The following is a 22,614-nucleotide window of genomic DNA, read 5'->3' on the forward strand; positions in this document are numbered from 1 at the left end:
CTTAGTTTCAGTAGTCATGTCTAAGCAGTAACTAAGTCTGCATACTACTGTATCATCTAAAAAACATTGCAAGAATTAGATGTTTTGTTTCCAGTCAAGACTTGGAGAAACTTGTTCATGCCTTTATCACCAGTAGGGTGGACTATTGTAATGGTCTCCTCACGGACCTTCACAAGAAGACTATTAGAAAGCTGCAGCTCATCCTGAACGCTGCTGCCAGGATTCTGACTAGAACCAGAAAATCTGAGAATATCACACCAGTCCTCAGATCCTTGCACTGGCTTCCAGTTACATTTAGGATTGATTTAAAAGTACTTTTACTCATTTATAAATCACTCAATGACCTAGGACCTAAATACACAGCAGATATGTTCACTGAATATAAACCTAACAAGACCACTAAGATCATTAGGATCGAGTCAGTTAGAAATACCAAGGGTTGGAACCAGCTTCCAGAAGAGATCAGATGTGCTAAAACATGTCACATTTAAATGCAGACTCAAAACTCATTTGTTTAGCTGTACATTTATCGAATGAGCACTGTGCAATGTCCAAACTGATTGCATTATATTTTATTCTTAACTGTTTTAAATTCATTTTAAACCTTTTAAATAATTTTCCAAGTTTTAAAATTCCTTGTTTTATTGTTGTGATTTATTATTATAATTATTATTATTATTATATTTTATTTTATTTAAAGCACTTTGAATTACCATTGTGTATGAAGTGTGTTATATAAATAAACTTACCTTGCCTTGCCTCTCTCCCACTAATCCCACCAACCACTAAACTCTGTGATAACTTTCCACCCAAGCATCCTCCTGATGCACAACATAGACCTTGAACATACATTATACAACTTGCATTACAAATACTGAGAAAATATTGCACATCCATCACATGATATTGTCATTTGTACTACGCTCTTCCATATATCTTTTATATAAAATCAAAAATAGAGTACATTGCTTATATGTTATAATTAGTTTCCTGTTATAATTTACCATAATTTAATTTTCTAAATATCAGTATGCTATTTATTTATCCATGAAATTCTTGCTAAGCATCAAGGGAGTTTACATGTACAGTTAACAACTAAACTGTTACCCTGCACAAATGACAATACAGAGTCATTACACCCTCAGCACCAAAAAAGAAAAAAAAAAACTAAAACTCTGAGTCATGCATAACAGGAAACTGGTACAGTCAGAGTAACCAAGTATAATCTAGATCAGCTTGAGCATGAATGGTGGATCTGAAACATTTATCAAAACTGTTCACTAGTTGAATTGGATTGACAACATAAACCACCAGTTTACCACTGACTCCTGCTCCCTCCTGAATCATCTGGCGAGCTACCTAGAGGAATCTGAGTTCCCAGTGAGTCACCATGGATACCGGTGAAGGTTCAGTGCTCGTCTCAAGAGTCAGCTGAAGGAGAGAAACAACCCCTCTGTGGGACTGCTCACAATCCCCCCGACACACCGTCTCTAGTAGCTGTAACCAAGGATGCCCTTGTGATATTTCCTCCAAGAGAACTCTCTAGGTGGACCCTCGCCCCTTTTTAATTTCTTTAAACATTTTGATTCAATTTTACATTGAAGTATACTGTATTAATCACTATGGTTTTTTAAGTGTCCTTTTTATTTGTTTTTGCTTTGCTAAAAAGAAATATTATTTTAATATACATTAATAGACACCATCTGACAACATCTGAGCAAATAGTATCTATATTTTATTGCCCATCTCAATAGTTCTGCATTATATGTAAATGAAATACTATATGTATGAAAGACAAACAAATAAGGCTGTGCCCATTTATTGTTATGCATAACAGTTTTATGATTAGTTTAAATTATGACAGCAATGTGTGTTGTGTGTCTGTTCCATTTTAGCGACTACTTAAACTCAAGAAAATATTCTGCCTGTAAAAAAACACCTCATTAATAAAAACATTATTCATGAAACACTCAAACACAAGCGTGTCCTTGTGTCAAATGCTTCTTTAGATTTAAATAAACTTCACTGATTGATTTTAGTCAAATTTTTGTTTTTTAATACTGCATGGCATAAATCTTTCTTTTTTTTCTTTTTTATTAAAAATCTAATCTTTCTCTCACACTGTCTTTCTCTGACACAGTGCTTGCGCTTTCTCGTTTTCAATCTATTTTTGATTATTTTTGTCCTCCAGGTGTGGCTCTCTCTTCATGAGGGTGAGTAATGACTGAGAGGTTGTAAGAAGAGTGCTCTGAGTAATGAAACCACAACTGTGAGAAAGAAGGATCAGCAGCACATCTGGGTCTCTTCCATGCACACAAACACTGTTGCAAATCATGCATTAAATCATACAGATTGATTGGTAAATTATTATTTTTCTTAGTGATCAGACTTATTTTATCTGGTGCACATATAACGGATGATAATGTCCTTTAGACTTAATAATAAATCAACAACCTGAGCCAACTCTAGCCACAATATCATAGAAATTAGAGGGTTGACCCTTTTTGGTTTTGACATCATGCATATATATATATATATATATATATATATATATATATATATATATATATATATATATATATATGCATATATGCATGATGATGATTAAGAATCGATTGAAGATTCTTAGTCTCCTAACGTTTCTTTATTTGACAAGGTTGTCTATGTCAGATGTCAGTAATAATTGTAGCAAGTCTCACACAGCCACAAACAAATGCCATGGTGCTCTGATGTTTCTTTTTTGGCACAACTACAAGAGAATGCAAAATCAGTTCACAGACAGAGAAAGTGCATACCTCTTAGCATCACCGTAAATTGTATCATGGCTTTCATGATGCATTTATATCCTTAAAGATTATAGGCTCTGTTTGCATTCTCTCTTTTCAGTGAAATGTATGCAGTGTGGGGGGAGATAGACTGCAACAGATCTGGGAGTCAGCAGTGAATTTCAAAAGGTTCCAGTGAACTCTTAACCTCAGCACACATTCAGAAACATCTGGAAATTCAGTGGAAATCATTTCTTGCCTAATCCTTTTCTGTGGGTATGTAACAGGCTGCATTCCATTCTTCCTTCGTCTTCAGAGATAAGCTATAGGCTCAATAAGCCTATACCTTGTATATTTTAAAAGATGTGTTTGCTTTGTTAAATTCATTACTGATATTAGGTGAGGTCTTCCTTATGATAGATAGATAGATAGATAGATAGATAGATAGATAGATAGATAGATAGATAGATAGATAGATAGATAGATAGATAGATAGATAGATAGATAGATAGACATTTTGTTCGCTTTCCCAGAGGAATTCCTGTTTCAGTTTCTTGGTGACTCTTTTCCCTCCTCCCCGCTTGCTTACGCAGGAGTGTATCTACGAGCATCGCCGTCATAGTGCTCTGACGCGATGTTTGGGTGACAACGCCGAGCTTCCGGTACATCAGCCTCCGCCCATCGCGTGCTTCCACAGAAACACCGACCGTGCCTCTGATGCGTGACCCGTGGACGCTGGTTCTCCCGCGGTGCGCGGTGCTGCGCCTCTGTACCTGCCAAAATGGACAACTGAACAATCGACCTCAACATGCCTACCATTTATGGAAGTAAGGGAAAACTTGCAAGTGTTTGTTTCATGCTTCAGCACGCCTCCCAGGTCAGTGTCATACAAACCTAAAGCGTTTTATTCCATTGTTTTTCAGGGAGAGACCAAAACATGATGATAACGACCATTTCTAATTGGTGTTATCCAATTTACTTTCTAAAGCCTATTTAATACATTTTTCTTGTTAGGCTATTTATAATGAAATTCTACCGAACATTTAGGGGTGCAGTCTCGGGCAACACTTTATTTGTATTTAGTTTTTTTTCCAAAACTTAGACGAACGTCAACTTCTTTAAACATCTTTAAACTTTTTAAACAAAACACAGACATTTTTGTGATATGTGTGATGTGCAATAACATAGTCAAGTGGTAAATAATGGCTGTGTTTATGTTCTGTCCGATGTCGATCCTCACGAAATGAGTCGCGTACTGTTGCCATGGTTACTTCCTCAGGCGACCACGATTTCTCATCGCCAGGGTCTCTTTAACGCCCTAACTTCCATTCTAACTTTTGTCTCCGAAATGTTTGAAAATGCAGATTATTGTTGTATGTGAGTAATAATGGGGGTGGATGGGGTGGGGGGGGTGCTCTTTAGGCTAGTTAGAAGAATCGTGCGTTATCATATCTCTATACTCTGAGATGTGATGCTATGGTTTTGACAGTTGAACTGTTTTCCGGTGTGAATACCTTTGAGCGCAGCTTGGTGTTTTCGGTTTTGCTGTGTGGCGCGCGCAGCTTTGATTAGGTGGTACGAAACATTCAAATTCAAATTTTTAAAAAGAGACTTCCTCTTCTGTAACTCCGGAGCTCTTCTTCACTCTATCAAGGCGATCAGCAGCTGCCTCTCCTGCTGTTACATCATGTTTATCTCTGCGCTTTAGTATCTCGGTCTGAACTTCTCCGCAGAGACCCGATGGCATCTAGGGGATTTTGTGCTCTGTCTGACTAGGTCCGCTTGTACTAATATTTACTGACGCATATTTGAGTATAATAGTAATTTAAAGAAGAAGAAAAAAAAAACAATCCTGGGAGAAGACGAGTCGAAGATCAGCTGAGGGCGCAGAGAGGACCAAGTGATAAGTGAGTAAGGTTAAAAACACCTAGTTTAGCTTCTGAACTTTGGGAATTTCTCCCTCTCCCTCTCTCTCTTTTTCTCTCTCTCTCTCTCTCACACACACACACACAAACACACACACACACACCCATTCACTGCTGCACTCATGCAAACACACTGGCTTCACAGATGACTCATTCTCAGTCATTCTGAGGGTAATAAAACAGGTGCTGTGAAGAAGGCTCATTAAAAAAAAAGTAAGAGATCATAAAACATTTTTTTCCCCTCAAGCTGTGTGTGAGTCAGTCCCTACACTGAGCGCTTTTGAGGACACTTATGTATATTTCAGTTCAGACAAGAGCATGTGTTAGACAACCACTATGGCATCCAAATCACCTGCAGTCAGATATATGGTGTCAGGTGTGCAGAATTATATTCAGCTGCAGTGTATTTTCTAAGGTTTGTTTAAAAATATGGAGCTTAGCTTATATTAAGTGGTGTTATATTGATTTTTATTGATTGGAAATTACCTTGCTGTTCAGATATTTTCCAGGGTTGCACTGCACATTAATTTAGTATAGCTATCTGTGACATTTTTCTAGAAATATACAGTAAAAAGGCCTTTAATTTAATACTTTAATCCAAACTGTACTGGAATTTCATAAAATGTGCACTACACAAAATAATAATTAATTTTTTCACATCTTTCTGAAATACCTGATTGAAGCTGGTCAATCTCATAATTTTATATAAAATTATTTTTGAATATAATGGAGTAAGTGTGTAATTACCGGTATATAATAAAACACTTTTGGTAACACTTTATTTTACAGTGTCTTTGTTGCATGTACACACTCAGAAAGAAAGGTACAAACGCTGTTACTGGGGCAGTACCTTTTGAAAAACGACACCCTAACCTTTTTCTGAGAAAGGTACAAAATTGTAATAACAGTGAATTTTGCATAATTACATTAACCCTAAATCAAACCCATATTCTAACAAGAAAACCTTAAAATAAAGTGTAACCATTTTCTGTCTGTCATTACTACAAAATAAACCCCTCCACCCTTCAAGCACACAAGCACATTGTACATTATGCTGTACTTGTTTCTATTTGATTTGAGCTACAGGTTTTTCCTCCAACAAATCAGTTCTATTGCAGATGCTGGTTTTATTCCCATTCAAAATACATCCTTAAATGTTAATGGGTTATTCAAATGAAATAATCCCAGCAGCTCTGACTCAGACTGGGGACAGCTTGTCATTAGAATCATGAGTTATTAAAAAAAATACACCTACAAGTCACATTTATCCTAAACTGTAAAATAGCATTAGAAGGTTGTAATAATCTATAATCTATAATAATAATCTCTAGGTTGGAGACTCTAAAGATGAGTTTAATTTAGCTGAATTGTGTGTTTACAAAAGTTATTATGCAGTTTAGCCTTTCTGGTTATATATATATATATATATATATATATATATATATATATATATATATATATATATATATATATATATATATGTATATATATATATATATATGTATATATGTATATATGTATATATACATATATATAAATATATATATATATATATATATATATATATATATATATATATATATATATATATATATATATATATATATATATATATATATATATAGGGCTGCTGTATGATCATTTACTGAATGAAATGGGGGAGGATTATTCTATAGATGAATTACTAACATATCTAGGTACGAGTAATCCAAGTGCTATCTAAATGAACAATAATTCATGTGTGATGTCTGCTGCATGAGAACAGACCCACTTACCCAAAAAGGACAGATATGAAATGCAGCGGTACTGATTTTCGGAGGGAAATACTTATGCAGATTCAGATCTTTGGTTCTAGTCAGTGGTTTGCAGACATCTGATTGAAATGTAAAATACAGTTCTTTATGTTATAAGGTGAAGGAATCAAAGAAATCATTTTTTGATTAGTAGTTTTCTGTTGAAAGCATTTTAAAATCTATGGAAAGATTTACTAAATGCATCTTTTTCAAACTAATCACACAGTTTGTGAGTTCACACACATGACCTTTTGCCCCAGTTTTGCACGGGCTGAATGTTTTACTAAATTTAAATGCAGTCTTCAATATCAAAGTTTAGATAGGCAGAAGTCGTGTACATTGTGTACAGTCGTGTGGGAGCATTGCTGTACAGTACAATACTGGATTTCTCACATTATCATATTCTGGTTTGTTACCATCACCAGTCTGAATTCTGTGTAGGTGAACAAGCACATACATAGATGTGTAAGTCTTCTCAGGGCCGGTGTTGTGGTCATAGGTATTTTTAGAAAGAGCACAACAGGTGTCTCTGCAAGCATTAGTGTGTGAGTCTGTCTGTGCCTTTTCAAAATGGTTTTTTGTTGTACTGTTTCAGTTCTGTCTGCTATAACTAAATATTTCTCAACAGAAAATTGGCAATAACATAGGAGTTCTTGAAATAAAGTGAATAAATCTTGGGTGGTTAAAAGGCCTTAATGTGGTAGCACACAAGTCATCTCAGCTCAATGTAAAATAGAACAGCTTTTATTAGACTTATGTGGCTTTCATTAAGCGTATTAGCTCATGACACTGTGCATGTTTTTTATATTTTAATCAAATTTAGTTTAATCTTTGATTTTATTATGCTTATGTGTAAATTTTAAAGTATTTTAAAGAGGCTGGGTTGCTTTTAATGTGCTGCAGACTGGCTCTGGCCACTTCAAAGCATCTAAAGAGTGAGAGGGACGAGACACAGAGAAGCATTTGCAGGTTCACCTGGGAAGCCTTGTTGTTGGTGAAGAGAGATGGGTCCTTAGTGACTAAAGGCAGCGAGAGAGATAATGAAGCAGGTGGACGAGAGGGAAGGGCGAAGAGTTATGCTCTAGAGGGGAGGAGTGTGTTTTCGAAATATTGCTACAGGCTAGGAAGAACGATTGATGTGTATAATGTATGTTTACAATGATACTGTTCTGCAGTTCGAATTTAGAAGTCTGTGTTGAAGACATGGTGGAGTTTACAAATGAAAGGCTGCTGTTGATATCGCTTACAAATCCAATACAGTTTATGTGTGTAGAGTTTATTTTCGTACTTATTTGTAAAGATGAACAGGAGACCTAGGATTGATAACTACAGTAGTTTGCATACAGTGGAAATGTCTGTTGCTGTCATCTACATAAATGTAATGTAAATTAGTCATTCTTTCTCTTTTCCAAGTTTAAAGGAATAGTTCAAGCTAAAATGAAAAATCTGTCATCTTTTACTCATCACAAAGTTGTTTCAAACCTGTAGGAGTTTCTTTCTTCTGTTTAATACTTTATGCACACACAGCTACAAAGGTGTGGTCACATGTACTTTTTTCGTGAGCAAAATCCAGTCATTTCAATTTGAATATACACCATCAGGAATTCCTCATGAGGCCAAACAATTTTGCAGCAGGTTTACACAGACTACAGATTCGCCACTTCTGTGCGAGCTGTGCTTCGTGCATCACTAAACCACCCGACAAATTACGACAAAGTTTGCTTATGTGACCATTATTAGGTTTAGAAATATAAAAATACATCTTCGCCATCCTGACACATGAAACATCGGCTCATCCATCGCTATGTATGACCAAAGTCAGAACATGGAAGTATAAACAGTATTTTATAATTATTATTCTTTTATTATTTATTGGCATAAGCCAAAATTGCAGTTGACTTTGCAGCATGCAGAATCATGCAAAATAACCATATGTACCATTGCATACATTTTCAGTTAGCAGTCAGTCATGCATAAATAATGTAAAAATATTACTTTTTTTTAACCATTCTGACTCTGTTTTACACTTAGATAAAAAAAAAACTTCAGTCCATGAGCATTTAATTTTAGTCAAACACTGCACATCTGTTTTCCTATAACAGCTATCAGATTAGATAGCTCATGACCTTTTCTCAGACTGCTTCCTGCTCTGTACCACACGTGCATGCTCTAACAAAAACAGCTTCAGGCACAGATTACACAATACAAGTTTTGATGGGGAATTATTTTAATCACACATATTATCAGAAATGCCAGAAACTCAATCAAACCCACAAATACTGTAGGTTCTTTATCAAAAGGTCATGAACTCTTACTGGACTATGTTAGGTCATAAAGTGGATTAACAGTCATTATTTAGCAACACAGAATCTACAGCAAATGACGCATTACTTCTGCAAAACCTGCTTATTTTATGAGCAACATGAAGAATTTGTTTGTTTGATTCTCACTGGAACTTAAAATCAATACAGCAGCCAGGTTGAAAGCAATGTAAGTACTGAAAAGCATCAGCTAAATGGAAAACAACATCTGACTGATTCAAAGTTGTTATGTTTTATTATGGAATCTAAGTGTTTTTAATGTATGTATTTTTAATTTGATAATTTAAAAACAAGAGAAGGTCTATCATACTATTACAGATGGTGTCATAGGGCATTTCAATTTTCAAACATGAAAGTTCTGTCATTTACTCACCCTCATGTAATTCCAAACCTGTATAAACTTTCTTATGTGGAACGTTGATAATAGGGCTGTAAAAATGGCTGAAAAACTAAATTCCATTTATTTATTTATTTTATTGTATTTTATTGTATTTTTTAATTATATTCGAATTTAAAATGCATGATTTCAGTTAGGGTGAAGAAAAGCTTTTGGCTTCTCTCCTGAGGCCACAAGAGGTCGCATCAAGCTAAATATTACTAATGCACATTTATTCAAAGCATAAGAAAACATGATTGTGGAAAAAAGTGCATATTAATTCAATAATATTTATAAACCAATTAAAATTAATTAAGTTGCTTAAACAACTATAAACAAAACAGCATCATGTATGGATACATGGTTTAATACAAAGGTCGGAAAGCCTAAATTTTTCATTTAAAAACATGAGATGGAGTGGGATGGTGAATAAACCCACCATAAAGTCTTGAGATATGTTTTTTAAAAGTTGAACTTACACTAATTTTACATAGCTTTCTAAAAAGGCGGCTCTCTTGTGCGAGACGTGAGTGCAATTGTGATAAGATGTCCCTTTAGAAAATGCGTGAAATATGCGTTCAGTGTGAATGGCTTGGTTTCAGTTTTTATGTAAACATGATCTTCTCCATGTTGATGTTCCTTTTTTCCACTGGATAGGCTAAAAAAAACATTATAATGCAATGACACTTAAAGGCCAAAGTATACTTCAGCTTCCACGTTCATGCACCGTCAGCATTATATAATTTTGTTCCTCAAGAGGACTAACCCAAACTGTGTGCCAGCAATTTTTTGAGACCGCGTTTTATTCTATTTTAAATTCGACGAATATTCGAAAATCTTTTTTTTTTTTTTTTTTTCATGACAGCCTTAGTTGATAACCAAACGGTTTTGGTGATCATTAAATTCCATTGTATGGACAAAAAAGTACCTTTTTCAAGATCAATTCTCAAAATATTTTATTTTTGTTCAAAAGAAATTCATGGTGTTTTATAATGACATGAGGCTGAGGAAATGATGACAGAATATAATTTTTGGGCTGAACGATCCCTTTAAGTTAAGAATAAAAGTGGCATATAGAAAAAGCTTGTAATGTTTAAATGCTTCAAAACACAACACAACCATCCCAACCAGTGCAAATCCCCCGATGTAATGGGCCTATAATGCCTCACAAAAAACTGTCAGTAGATATAAATACATTTCAGGAGTCCATTAAAGATGCACATTACATCTGAGGACTTCTCTGTCAGTTGCATATGATAATGACTTTAAAAGTTCATTTTCCAAACCTGTAAGTCATTTTAACTTTTAGCCTCTGTCCTCTCATCTCTCCGTAGGACATGACCCAGTCCTGGCCTTACCAGCAGCCCCCAGGGGAAGGGGGCACTCAGCATTTCCTGTACTCACACTCAAAGGTACGCACAGGGTTTATTACAGACTGCAGGAAAGTGTGACAAATTCACCAATATAATGCACCAACTCTGCTCTGTCTGTTTTTCTACTCCTCTCTCTCCCTGCTGGGTATTACGCTTGCCTTGTTTATTTGCACACACTCATAAACCTGTGTTGTTTTAGTCACTACAGAAATTATGCAAATCAGGGTTGCAATGCCCCAAGCACAATGCAGGCCAGTTCTAGGAATTGTACAGTAAATTTATGCCATTTTTTTAATGCCGAAAATATGATTTAATTTAATAACTGGATTTCAGGGGGAAGGTTAAGTGCTAAGATACAGTGTGACAGTGTTTGGTACAGATAAGTGAATTTACCCCTCTGTTTGTGTGTGTGTTGATTTGACTGATTTGTTTTTTTTCTGTTTATCCGTTTTAGGAGGGAAAGCAGCCCAATTCACGACACAGACTTGGTAAACACGCTAGATTGATGTTCAAACCATCTGTTTAGAGCTCTGTCTTAAAAATATGTCTCTCTAAATCTGGGATGCACCAAAATTTATTCTGACGGTTACCAATAAGCTTATTTTCATATTAGGTTACCTGACTAATAATTATATTGTTCACTATTTAGTTTTTTTTAGTCTCTAATGCTCACCATGGCTGCATTTATTTGATCCAAAAAAACTTAAAAACAGAAATACCATGAAATATTATTACAATTTAAAACAACTGTTTTTAATACATTTTAAAAAGTATATTTCTGTAATGGCAAAGCTGAATTTTCAGCAGCCATTGCTCCAGTCTTCAGTGTCCTTCATAAAGCTTTCTAACATCCTGATTTTTTTAATATTATCAATGTTAAAAACTGTGCTGCATAATATTCAGTGGCAATATTTGTGGCATTTAAACAGTTAGGCATCTTTGACGAATAGAAAGTTCAAAAGAACAGTTATTATTTGAAATAGAAATATTTTGTAACATTTTAAATATCTTGAAATCAATTTTGATCAATTTAACTTGTCCTTGCTGAATGAAAGTATTACTGTCATTAAAAAAAAGTCTAAACTTTTGAACAGTTTAACAACACTAACAATACTTGTTAAATATCATTTAATACCAAATCGATATGGTATAGATATATTGTGCATGCTTGATGTGTGTGTAATAGGCTTGCTCTTCATCACCTGCTTACTTTGAGATATCACTACATAGTTCAGATCTGCATATGTATACACAGCTGTGTTATTATAGCAGTGTTTTTACATTCTGCTCCATAATGCTGATGTATTTCTCTCCCTGTGGCTCTCTCAGTGAGGGATGGTGTCTCTATGAGGATGCCCTCACGTCCACTCGTGGCCCCTCATAAATCGTAAGTGGGATGCACAGCACCCAATCCGTCCATGGTAACCAAGCACCAGGTTGTGACTGAACTGCTTCTGCCTTTTCACTTTATTACACCATAAACAACTGACTTTAGAGAATTCAGAGTTGAACGTCTGTGCATATTGGTGTGTATAATTAGATTGGGCTTCCTGGAATTTAACTGCTTTAGACCAACTGCTGTTTAAAACCAGCTTCACATGGAGGATTAGACCGGTGTTATATCTCCACCGTACCAACTTCACCGACCTCATAAACTTCACTGAGTTTGTATCTAATTGCAGAGCAGGTTAACACAGTAGGTTAGAGCCCAGAAGCACATAACATCACTGTTAAACATTAGAGCGCTGTGTTTATGACTTTTTTCTTTGAAGCTTGTAATGTGATCCAATCTCTTATGGTTAGACTGTTTGAAGCAAGCTCACACATTTAATACACACATACACACAGATGTGCTGCAGATTGGTAAAACGGATAAGTCTCTTTGTCAAGCAAGTGCGACATTCTCTCATGTTTGACTCTCTCTTTGCCCTCCCAGCATGCTCGCTGATGACCTGAAGCTCAGCAGTGACGAAGATGACAAGGATGAGGTAGGGCGCCTGTTAAAACTGTTGAAGCAATGGGTGGAAAAAGCAGATATCATAGTATCAATAACTCCTGCACTGCTTGTGCTTTTGTTAGCTTTGAGCACAGTCCAGCTCATTTGTTCATTCACCACAAAATGCATTTATACCAGTCACCTGACTCATGTGGCAATTGTTTTTGCATTGCTTTCTCATTGCAGCACTATATTAACACTAACATTGCTATTGTTTTCTTTGGAGAGTATACTAATACTAAGATGCTTTTTTGTTTATCTTAGCATAATGCTATTTATTATAATGAAATATTCAAACTTATTTAATGTACACTACTATTCAAAAGTTTGGAGTTTTGGGAATTTGATAAGAAGTCTCTCAAGCTCACTATCTGATGAAAAATGCAGTAAAAACATTAATATTGTGTAACAATATTACACACACACAAAAAAAAATGTTTTTAGCAATTTTTATATATTTTAAAATGTACTTTATTCCTGTTATAGTAAAGCTTACATTTAGCTTCATTACTCCAGTCTTCAGTGTCAGATGATTCTTCAGAAATGTATGAATTTCTTTAAAATTATCTTACTGACCACAAACTTTTGAACGGTAGTGTCAATCGTTTTGTTTACATTTTAGTCATATTATTATGAGTCAATAACTATTTATCATCAAATTCTCTGTAAACACTATAATCATTAAAAGAGGTAACATTTAATTTAACCAGTCTGAAGGGCTGCTAAAAAAACATCTCACTTTCAGATAATTTCATGCGGGTAAGATATTTACTTTATAGTTAGTCTGTCTAATTTGACCAGTTGAACTGATTCAGGATAATTTGTGGTGCTAAATGAGCGAGCTGTACAGTATTTAGCTGCTCCTCCTTCACATCCATTTTAGAAGGAGTTTTATCAAAAATAAATTATGATTTCTTGTTACACAACTCTTTTTTTTAAAGGCACTGCCTTCTTGCCTTCTTGCCTCCTTGGGAAAAAAGGCACTGCTCCATATCTGTGCTACTTACCTTGACATGGTTTGCTGTAATTGAGAAGTATGATATTTGACTCTAATTTTAACCTACAACACCAGCTCCTTGTGCATGCGTGTATCTCATCACAGGACTCCAGGTTTATGAGTCATAAACGTCTGAGTCATAAAATACGCCAGACTCATGACCTTTCTGCCATTACTGCATGCAGGACTTTGGCTTTTGCTTTGGTCAAGATGCAAGTAATGACCATGAAGTTGAAGATTCTAAGCTAAAAAGCTCTCATTTATTAAAATCGTGTTTTTTATTCTTATCTGTCAAACAGGGAAGTGAGCAAACAACTTCCTGGGCTGATAATGACCGGTGAGTGTGTGCTTGTGATGTATTGTCTGCTTTATGTTTGTAACTTTACCAGGTCTCATTATTGTCCAGTGATTGTCTCTGTAAGTGTCAGTGTGTGTATTACATATTGAAGAGGTCAGAAAATGTGGAATGTGACAGCTTGATGCTAGACCAGCCTCTGTTTCTTTTGGCCTTTCAACATGTTCAACCCTCAAAAAAAACACACTCACACCACTAGTAGTGTTTAGTCTGCATACTTCTTTGGGATTTATTTGAACTTGATAGTCAAGATTGTTGTACATGTAAATGCATCTGAGTGTGTGACTATCCCTTTCTATTGTTTGCATGTATTGACTGACAGCTTGTCAGGCCAGCAGCAGCGCCACACACACACACATGTCGGAAGAGTGAGACATTCTAGCTCAGGGTCTTCAGGATCAGACCCCTCCAGTGAATGGGAAAGCGATCACAGCCAGCGATCACGCAGCCCGAGCCCAGGGACGCACAACCGGTGCAGGACACCGACCCAGCAGCGGACCTTAAACTGCAGCACAGAGGTATGCTGTAGTATTTTTTTGCCGTGCAATCTCATTGCCTCGCTGTCTGTTTCCCAGTAGTTGTTTATAGTGGATGAGGTAAAAAGAGATGGTGGGGGGAGGAGAGAGGAATGTGGAGGGGCGGCTGCTGAGACTTTAGAATTTGGGTGTCATGTCAACATGTGGCGCCCCAGATGACTAACTAGATAGGAAGTACTACATGTCAACATTGATTTCGTCACAGAAAGCAGAACCTAAAGGGATTGGTTACCCAAAACAATGAAAATGATGTCGTCATCTACTCGCCCTCATGTAGTTCCAAACCTGAATGATTTTACAAAACAACGTTAGACCTCACTAACTTTCAATGTATGGACAAACAACAGAGACATCTTTCAAAATATCTTCTTTTGTGTTCCACAGAAGAAAGAAAGTCATACAGGTTTGGAACAATGTGAGGGTGAGTAAATGATAACATTTTGTCATCAAGGGATCCTGAGCTGATAACAGCTACATTTGAAGGATTTTTCTTAATTTTTTCAAGAGAAGGAGGGATTAAAAGCTCTAGTAGCATAGCACAGGGTTACACCACCATATGAATGAAGGCATCTGTGTGACACAGCTGGCTCTATTACTGAACATGCCATCTATTTGGAACCTGTGGAGAAGGGAGGAGGGAACACCATGTGTTTTTCATCTACGTGTAGTCATGTAGTGTCTCTGAGGAGGACGGCTTGGAAACGCCACACAGTTCCAGGTAGAGGGGGGTTTGTGGGGAGTGGCAGTGGGAAAAGGGCACAAGAGATGCAGTGTCTTTGCTGGAAAGAGAGAGAGAGGGGAAGGGGGAATGTGAGTGGAGGAGTAGAAGTTTAAATTAGCTCTGGTCAGCTACTGGAGGCGAGTGAAGAAAGCTCAGTCTGCCCTGCCACTCAAGTGTGCTATCAAGTGAGTATTTGCTATGATTTTGTGGTGTTAATTAAAATGTTTTGTAAAGTGAGTATAGCTTATTGTATTACTCTATAAAATATGATTATGTTTTCATACAGTATTTATTTTCCATTCCGCTTATTTATTTCTTGTTTGTAATAGTTTGGAGTAAGTGAACTGAAGAGGCATTGTAATGGTGGAAGCAGTGTGAAATTGAAAGAAAGTGTTTGTTAGGGTTTAAGGAATCTCCACAGTTTTCTGGCCTCTCTCTCTCTCTGTCTCAGTTACCCTCTCACCTCCATATTTTTCTTTTCCTCTCTCTCCCACACTGGTCTGTTTACATAAATACTCATATTTCCTTTTCATTTATTCTGATAATTTCTCATTGCCATTTTTCTGTAGTTTTCCCACCATACTTTCTTAGTATCACATTGTTGAGTAAATATATTGTCATTGAGTCATTGGTTATTGGTTTATGCAATCTTCTGCTCACATACAGTGGTTTCTTTACATCAGTAGGGTAAAGGATTGAGATGTTTAATAGATAGAAATTCTGTCTAATATTCCTACGATTAGCCTATGAATGCCATGACTGTGCATCACCACTACGATTTTAAATGTGATGTTCACTCTGTTAAACTGTCTGCTGCACAGTTCTTTGTTAAAGAGGTTCTGGAATGTATTTATACAGTTATACTGTTGTCATCCTCAGCGGTCAAGGCTTTATAGTCAAGAAAAGATACTCTGATAATTATAATCTTGTCAAGTAACTTTTGTAATACAGATCCATCTTGATTTATATTGTCACATTCATTTATCAAATTCAGATTTAGAGTAATGTTATTTTACCAGTTTTACCATTGTTCTCTGTCTTGAACGCGTGTCCTTTCTCTGTTCAGACGGAGAGTCCACCATCCACACAATGGCAGCTGGACAGGTGGCTTGAGAAAGTCCCTAAAAATCATCAGTCATCTGACCACGACCCAGGTGGAGGACAGCGACGGACTGCGAAATCTGACTGTGGCCGAGGACCATCACCTGGAAGATACTGGAGCAGAGACTCTGAATCCAGACGGGATTACAGTCCATGTGAAAGTCCAGTCCCAAGTCCAAAATTTGACTACAGCCCCAGAAACAGTCCTCATCCCAGTCCAGAATACAGTCCATGCCCCAGTCCAGGAATTAGCCTTGTGCCGAGCCCAGTGCCAAGTGTGTGCCCAAGTCCAGGAGACAGCTTCCAAGGGAGTCGAAGTCCCAGCCCTTTACACCCTCCCAGAAGCCCCAGTCCAAGTCTCTCCTTCACCGCAGTACCTAGCCAAGGTACATATCCTCAGGTCCAGCCACCTCAACAAGAAAGTCCCAGGCATAATGGACGGTCAACCGTTGGCTCTAATCCAGCATACCGGCCCAAAGTAAGGCCATGGGTGCCTCCGGACCACAGTGCCAACCAGAGAAAGGAGTTTAGACCCAAAGACTCTAGATCCAGAGACTCTCTATCCAAACACTCCAGGCCTGGTCCTCCCCAACAACCCCATCATTCCAAGCACAGCTCAACAGAAAAGCCACACAAGGATCTCAAACACAAGCTTGAAAGCAAAAACTCTGAATCAACAAGCAAGCAAAGGTTTAACTCACCTTCAAACCCCATTTCAAAGCATTTATCAAAGCAAAGACCAAGCATTAGCCCAAAACAACAAGCCAGTCAATCTACAGATGACCATAGTATTGAACATAATCACAGAAGCAATGAAACTACAGCAGTGTCAATCCACAGTTCACATTCCAAATCAGGCCATTCTTCTCATTTTAATACTCTAAAGAGCTCCGACCGAGGTCCCTCGTCAAAGTCCAGGGACTCTTCCCAAAGCGAAGTCAACAGTCGATCTAGTCACAGCTCGAAGATTAAATCTTTTCCAGATACAAAGCAGTCAAGATCTAAACAGACTGCCCAAAAGACTTCCAGCCCAAAGCCCAAGACCAAACTAGGGGAGGCCCCAGTGTCCAGAACCGGGCATTCCCAAAAAGACCCAAAGCCCAGAGAGAAAGAGCTAGAGGTGGACAGCCGAGGTAATGCACAGGGAGCAACCCTGGTGCAGACCGGCAAGGAACAGAGACGAAGAAGACTGGCGGAGGAGCAAGTGATAAGGCGTCGCTGGGTTCTGAGTTCTGAAGAAGAGGAAGACAAGGAAGATAGGAGAACAGAGGAAGGGGAAAGAGAGAGGAAACGGAGGAGGAGGAGGGAGCAGGAAGTTGAATGGAAGGCAGTGCAGCCCAAGCAAAGACCTCACACCAACAGCCAGCATCACACCCAAAAGGAATACAATGGACACAATCTTGAGGAACAGAGCAAGAAGAAGAGAAGGTGGAGCAATGAGGACATTTCCTCAGGTCTTCATGTGACTGACACTAGCCCTTCTCCTCCACTTTCTCCACCTTTGCCTACTCCTGTCAACAAGCCCACTCACCCATCATCTTCCACTTCCTCCTCTTCCTCATCCTCTTCATCCTCATCTTCGTCCTCTGATTCAGACTCTGAGTCTAGTCCACCCCGGAATGTTGCCAAAGTCCCTGCAGATTCAACGTCAAACCAAAAAACTGTGTCAAAAAGGAGGCTTGAGAAACAGGGTTCGGGCACTGGTGCTCACCCCCATGGGTCGAGCTTAAACACACCTGAGACTCAAGGTCGGGGCAGACACAAACTCTACACATTGGTGCCTTTTGGCCGAACTGAAAAGTCCCCCACTGTTGCACATCGAGGCCTGAAAAAGCTTGTTGTGAGGATAGACCTCTCGCTTCTGGGTAGAGTCCCTAGTGCAGATGAGATTACAGAGAGACAGTCCTCGTCTTCAGCTTTGTCAACGGGAAAGGCAAAAGAAAAGCCATCGATGAAACACTTGGACCAACTGCCTGGAGATGGCAGAAGTAAAAGAAAAGTGAGGAAGAAAAAGCATCTTTATATTTAATTAATGCATAAAAATTTGCAATTATTTAATGTTATTTTGAATATGAGATGTGTTTTTGCATACAAGTTTTTTTTGGGTGTGTGTGTGTTTTACTTTATCAGGCTGAAAATGGAGACGCTCAAAGAGAGAATAAGAGAAATCCCTCTCGTGCAGATAAACTACCAGTGTCAGTCCACAGCGAGATTGAGGAGACCCTCAACAAACAAAACGGGTATATTTAGACCTAATCACTTAACTTGTTTAATAATAATATTAAGTAAGCTCTTATATTGCTTTGAAAGTATTTTTTTTCAGTGTTATTTTGTTGATTCAGAAATTCAGAATATATTTGCTATTCCAAGTTCATATAATAAGGGGATGTCCATCCATGAGTAATGTCCACTCTAAATGTATTGTTGTTCTACAGTGCTGCTTTAATTCATTGAAAGTAATCATGGGAAGCCCCTATGACAAAATGCAAACATGAAAAAGGTCAATTCATTGTTATTCTTATTTCCCACTTGGCCATGATGGCGTAATGTTTACTGTCTGAGTCATGCTCACTGGATGATGTGCTTTTTATTGCTGTGTATGCAGAAGTCAGGATGATTACTTTTATTCCAAGAGGCCTGTATCCCCATTGTCTCCTCCATCCGGCATACTGGAGCTCTCAAAACCCTCAGTAAAAGCTCAGCATGCAGAGAAGTACAACACACCTCCAGAAAAAGACAAAGATTCAACACCTCAGAAATCACAGGTTCTTAAAATTATGCTTCTTTCTTTCTTTCTTTCTTTCTTCAAAGAGCCATATAGCAAATCAAGCAAATCAATATGTATTAATGAAACAGGATCATTGTCTCAACAGGTTCAGAAGACACAGCCCAAGGTAGAGGTGGAGTGTGTGGGGGTGTCAGGACCCCTCCAGTCTCTCTCTGGATCGCTGGTTCCTCCCTCAAACCTTCCGCTTCACTACAGAGGAACTGTACCTATCAGTGATGTGTGAGTTAATGTCTGTCAATGCCTCTGTTTCATTTAACAGTACTGTGACATTTAATGTCATATACATTCCCATATTTCTCACCTAATCTCTCCTTACTTGCCTTCATGTTAGCTCTCATCATGCTGAGTACTACATGCATGAAGCCAAGAGGTTGAAACATCGAGCAGATGCTATGGTAAGACAGCATTGTGAACATACACATTATTGAATATTACCACTAGACAAGACTATTACAGCGGTTTGCAACTTCTTTTGGAGACACGACCACACATTCATTCTCAGAAAAAAAAAAAGGTACAAAAGCTGTCACTGGGGCATTACCTTTTACAAAAAATACAAACATTTAACATTTAGGTACAAATGTGTGCCTTAAAAAAAAAGTGGCAGATTTTGTCTTTTTTTCTGAGAGTGTGGAGTTGCCTGAGATTAATATTTTTAATGCTGTAAAATCAACTTTTGTTTAAAAAAAAAAGGTGCTTTTCAATTGCTTTATGACAGAGAATGGAATCCCAAGGATTATATTCACAGACAAAAACAAGGAGGAACATTTCTGGTCTATATCCTCTGTAACTAATTCATCAACTGCTTTCTTTTACACTTTTCTCTCTCTATCCCTGTTTGCAGGTGGATAAGCTAGGAAAAGCTGTGAATTATGTGGATGCTGCTTTGTCCTTTATGGAGTGCGGTAAAGCCATGGAAGAGGGACCACTGGAGTCCAAGTCCCCTTACACCATGTATGCTGAAACTGTTGAGCTCATAAGGTGTTTATGAGTTTTATTTTATCTTTCACCCTCTCTATTGCTCTTTTTTTCAGCATTTTGCATAGACCAGATATTACATGACTGGGTAGCTCCTTGTGACAGGCTTCATACTGACAGTATTTTACCAACAGCAGATGTGGGTACAGCTTTTGCTAAAGACAGGCAAATGCAATGTCAATGGATTTGATGTTTCCAAAATGACTGATATTGATAGATCCCAAAACAGGTGGAGGGAGGCCCTATGTTTGTCCGACGTTCTGTATTGATCTGTCTTTGTTCTATGCGTTGGATAGATACGCTATGAAACTTAAGAGTCACGCCGGGCCTGGAGCCAGCCAGGAAGACAAACAGCTAGCTGTACTATGGTAAATACAACATTGCAAAGATCTTCAGCGGTCTGTATTATCATTTTGATTTTCTTGAGCATGTCAAAGTCTGTTGACAAAACACAAATTTTGTTTCTGGGTTTCAGTTTCCGCTGTCTTGCTCTTCTTTACTGGCAAATGTTCAGACTTAAAAAGGACAACGCTCTAAAATACTCCAAAGTCCTGATGGACTACTTCAAGGTTGGCAGTTATCAATTATTATACATCAATATTGTAAAAAATAACTCTGAGTATATTTTGTTCAATGATTTACTCATTCTTGTATCTTGTTTTTACTTTGACTAGAGCTCTCCAAAAGGACCTCATAAACCCCCTCCTTGGAACAGTGCTGGAAAGTAAGAGTAAATTGTAGTTAGGCCATACACAGCGACTGTGAGACCTTTATGTTATGTTTGGGTGTCAGTACATATGTGTTTGTGCTTTTACAGGGAATCTGTAGCTCCTGCCTCTATTTGCTCTGTCAATATAATGGGATCTCACACAGGGAGCTCACGGAGCAGTGCTATTAGCATTCCCCATCGCATCCACCAGATGGCAGCAAATCACCTCAACATTACCAACAGTGTCCTGTACAGTTATGAGTACTGGGAAGTGGCTGAGACCCTGGCCAAAGAAAACAAAGGTGAGTTTTGATTCAGTTGATTTAGAAAAAAAGTATTTGCTATTTTTCATGTATTTTCTTATTTTATTTATAAAGTTTTTAAATGTTAAATTTTATTTTAATATTTACTGATAAATGGCGATACACTGATAATTCAACTAATGGCAATTTATTTATTCTCTCTCACTCCCACACCAGAATTTTTCAACTATCTGAACACACTGACTGGGCCCCTGACTCTACATAGCAGCATGGCCCATATCGTCCAGTACACCAGGCAAGGGTTGCAGTGGATCCGGATCAGTGCTAATCTATCATAATACCATGTACAGACATTCTCAAACTTCACAAATCACTTGTGGAAACAATGTTCTGAACTAGCAAAACATTTTACAGTTACCTGCACTCTGTGACCAAGGAGTCTGTGCTTTGGGTCAAGACAGTAATGAAGAAAATTGTGACGTGGCATGATGTCATCATAAAGTATTAAGGAGCAGACATACTTCATGTTACTGAGCATTAAATGTGATAATATCTTAGGACAATGTGTCAGAAATAATCATGTTTTCTGTAATGCAATTAAGCAGGTCATTCAATTCTTAGCACTTCTTAAAAAATGCTTACTGAAAGTTTTGAAAAGGAACCATTGACAGCTAATTCATCAAATGCTGCTCTTCCAAAATGTGCCAAGAAATTAAATTTAAAAAGGTTTTATTTTCTGTATGAATTCAATTGCCGTTATAAACCTTTTACTGGATTAAAGTGATGTTTTTATGACGGGATGTTGCATTATCTAACTGTCATCAAAAACTTTTTTTTCATGAGCCTATTTTAACTTCTTATATCAAAAACCGTGCATGCACAAAGTCTCTTTCAGATCTGTGGATGTGATTCATGATTTTTTCTTCTTTGTGCAATAAGTCTAAGATTTTTTTCAGTATGTGTCATGTAGATGTTTCGGTGCTGTTTTTCAATAGCCAGCATAATGTCATGTCAGTCTATGCAAGACTTCTTATGGCATTGTGAAGTTGTAAAGTTTCAACTGTATGAAAAAAAATAATCAGGACTTTTGTAAATTAAAGTGTTTTTACAGGAGATGGTAGTGGTGTTGTTTATATAATTAATTGATGATGATGATGATGATGATGATGATGATGATGATGATGATGACGATGATGATGATGATTTTGAAGCACAGCAATCCATTAATGACTTTTCAGATCTTAGCTAAGCTCTCTAATGAAAAGCAAGATTATATTTTGAAACAACATGCAAACCAGCAATAACCTACAAATGTAAATAGACTTAACACATTCTAGTCTCTGAGATTTTATGGATACCATTTTATCAGAACCTAAGGGGAAAAAAAGCAGAAGTGTCCAGTCGAATGTTTACTGTGTGTAAAATATAAAATACACAGAAGTGTGTGTGGGGGGTGGGGTATCTTCTAATTATTTGAAGAAATAATTGACGGATCAGAATCAAAATGAGCTTTATAGCCAGGAATGTTTACTTGAATTTGTAAAAGTCGGTTATTGTTTCCCCTTACTAAAAAGTGATGTCGAAAATGCTCATTTATTTATAAACAAATAGATTATT

At 37.3% G+C, this 22,614-nt stretch overlaps 1 protein-coding gene across 3 annotated transcripts; it reads left to right on the forward strand.

Moving 5' to 3' along the window:
- Positions 1 to 3,433: 3,433 nt before the first annotated feature.
- LOC127965332 (AF4/FMR2 family member 3) lies at positions 3,434 to 22,110 on the forward strand. 3 transcript variants are annotated; one of them, XM_052566103.1, is made up of 18 exons: positions 3,434 to 3,592; positions 10,515 to 10,592; positions 11,008 to 11,041; positions 11,883 to 11,940; positions 12,490 to 12,541; positions 13,846 to 13,883; positions 14,224 to 14,419; positions 16,225 to 18,258; positions 18,390 to 18,499; positions 18,865 to 19,024; positions 19,133 to 19,266; positions 19,379 to 19,442; positions 19,892 to 20,028; positions 20,322 to 20,393; positions 20,501 to 20,594; positions 20,700 to 20,749; positions 20,843 to 21,036; positions 21,214 to 22,110. In XM_052566103.1, exons 1-18 carry the CDS (start codon positions 3,587 to 3,589, stop codon positions 21,333 to 21,335), a joined length of 3,633 nt encoding a protein of 1,210 aa, XP_052422063.1. In that variant the 5' UTR covers positions 3,434 to 3,586; the 3' UTR covers positions 21,336 to 22,110. The 3 variants fall into 3 exon arrangements, with proteins under 3 accessions (XP_052422063.1, XP_052422062.1, XP_052422064.1); XM_052566102.1 differs by having other exon boundaries at positions 3,435 to 3,642; XM_052566104.1 differs by lacking the exon at positions 3,434 to 3,592 and adding an exon at positions 4,192 to 4,672.
- The last annotated feature ends 504 nt before the right edge of the window (positions 22,111 to 22,614 follow it).

The sequence above is a fragment of the Carassius gibelio genome, chromosome B9, assembly GCF_023724105.1.
Source record: "Carassius gibelio isolate Cgi1373 ecotype wild population from Czech Republic chromosome B9, carGib1.2-hapl.c, whole genome shotgun sequence".
NCBI lineage: Eukaryota > Metazoa > Chordata > Actinopteri > Cypriniformes > Cyprinidae > Carassius > Carassius gibelio.

What these genes read in the sequence shown, in the direction of transcription:
- LOC127965332 (XM_052566102.1), top strand. Translation starts at nt 3,574, where the DNA reads ATGCCTACCATTTATGGAAGTAAGGGAAAACTTGCAAGTGTTTGTTTC. An exon ending in CAATTCACGACACAGACTTG is followed by an intron (nt 11,042 to 11,882) that starts GTAAACACGCTA and finishes TGGCTCTCTCAG; the next exon opens with TGAGGGATGGTGTCTCTATG. An exon ending in ACTGTACCTATCAGTGATGT is followed by an intron (nt 19,267 to 19,378) that starts GTGAGTTAATGT and finishes CCTTCATGTTAG; the next exon opens with CTCTCATCATGCTGAGTACT.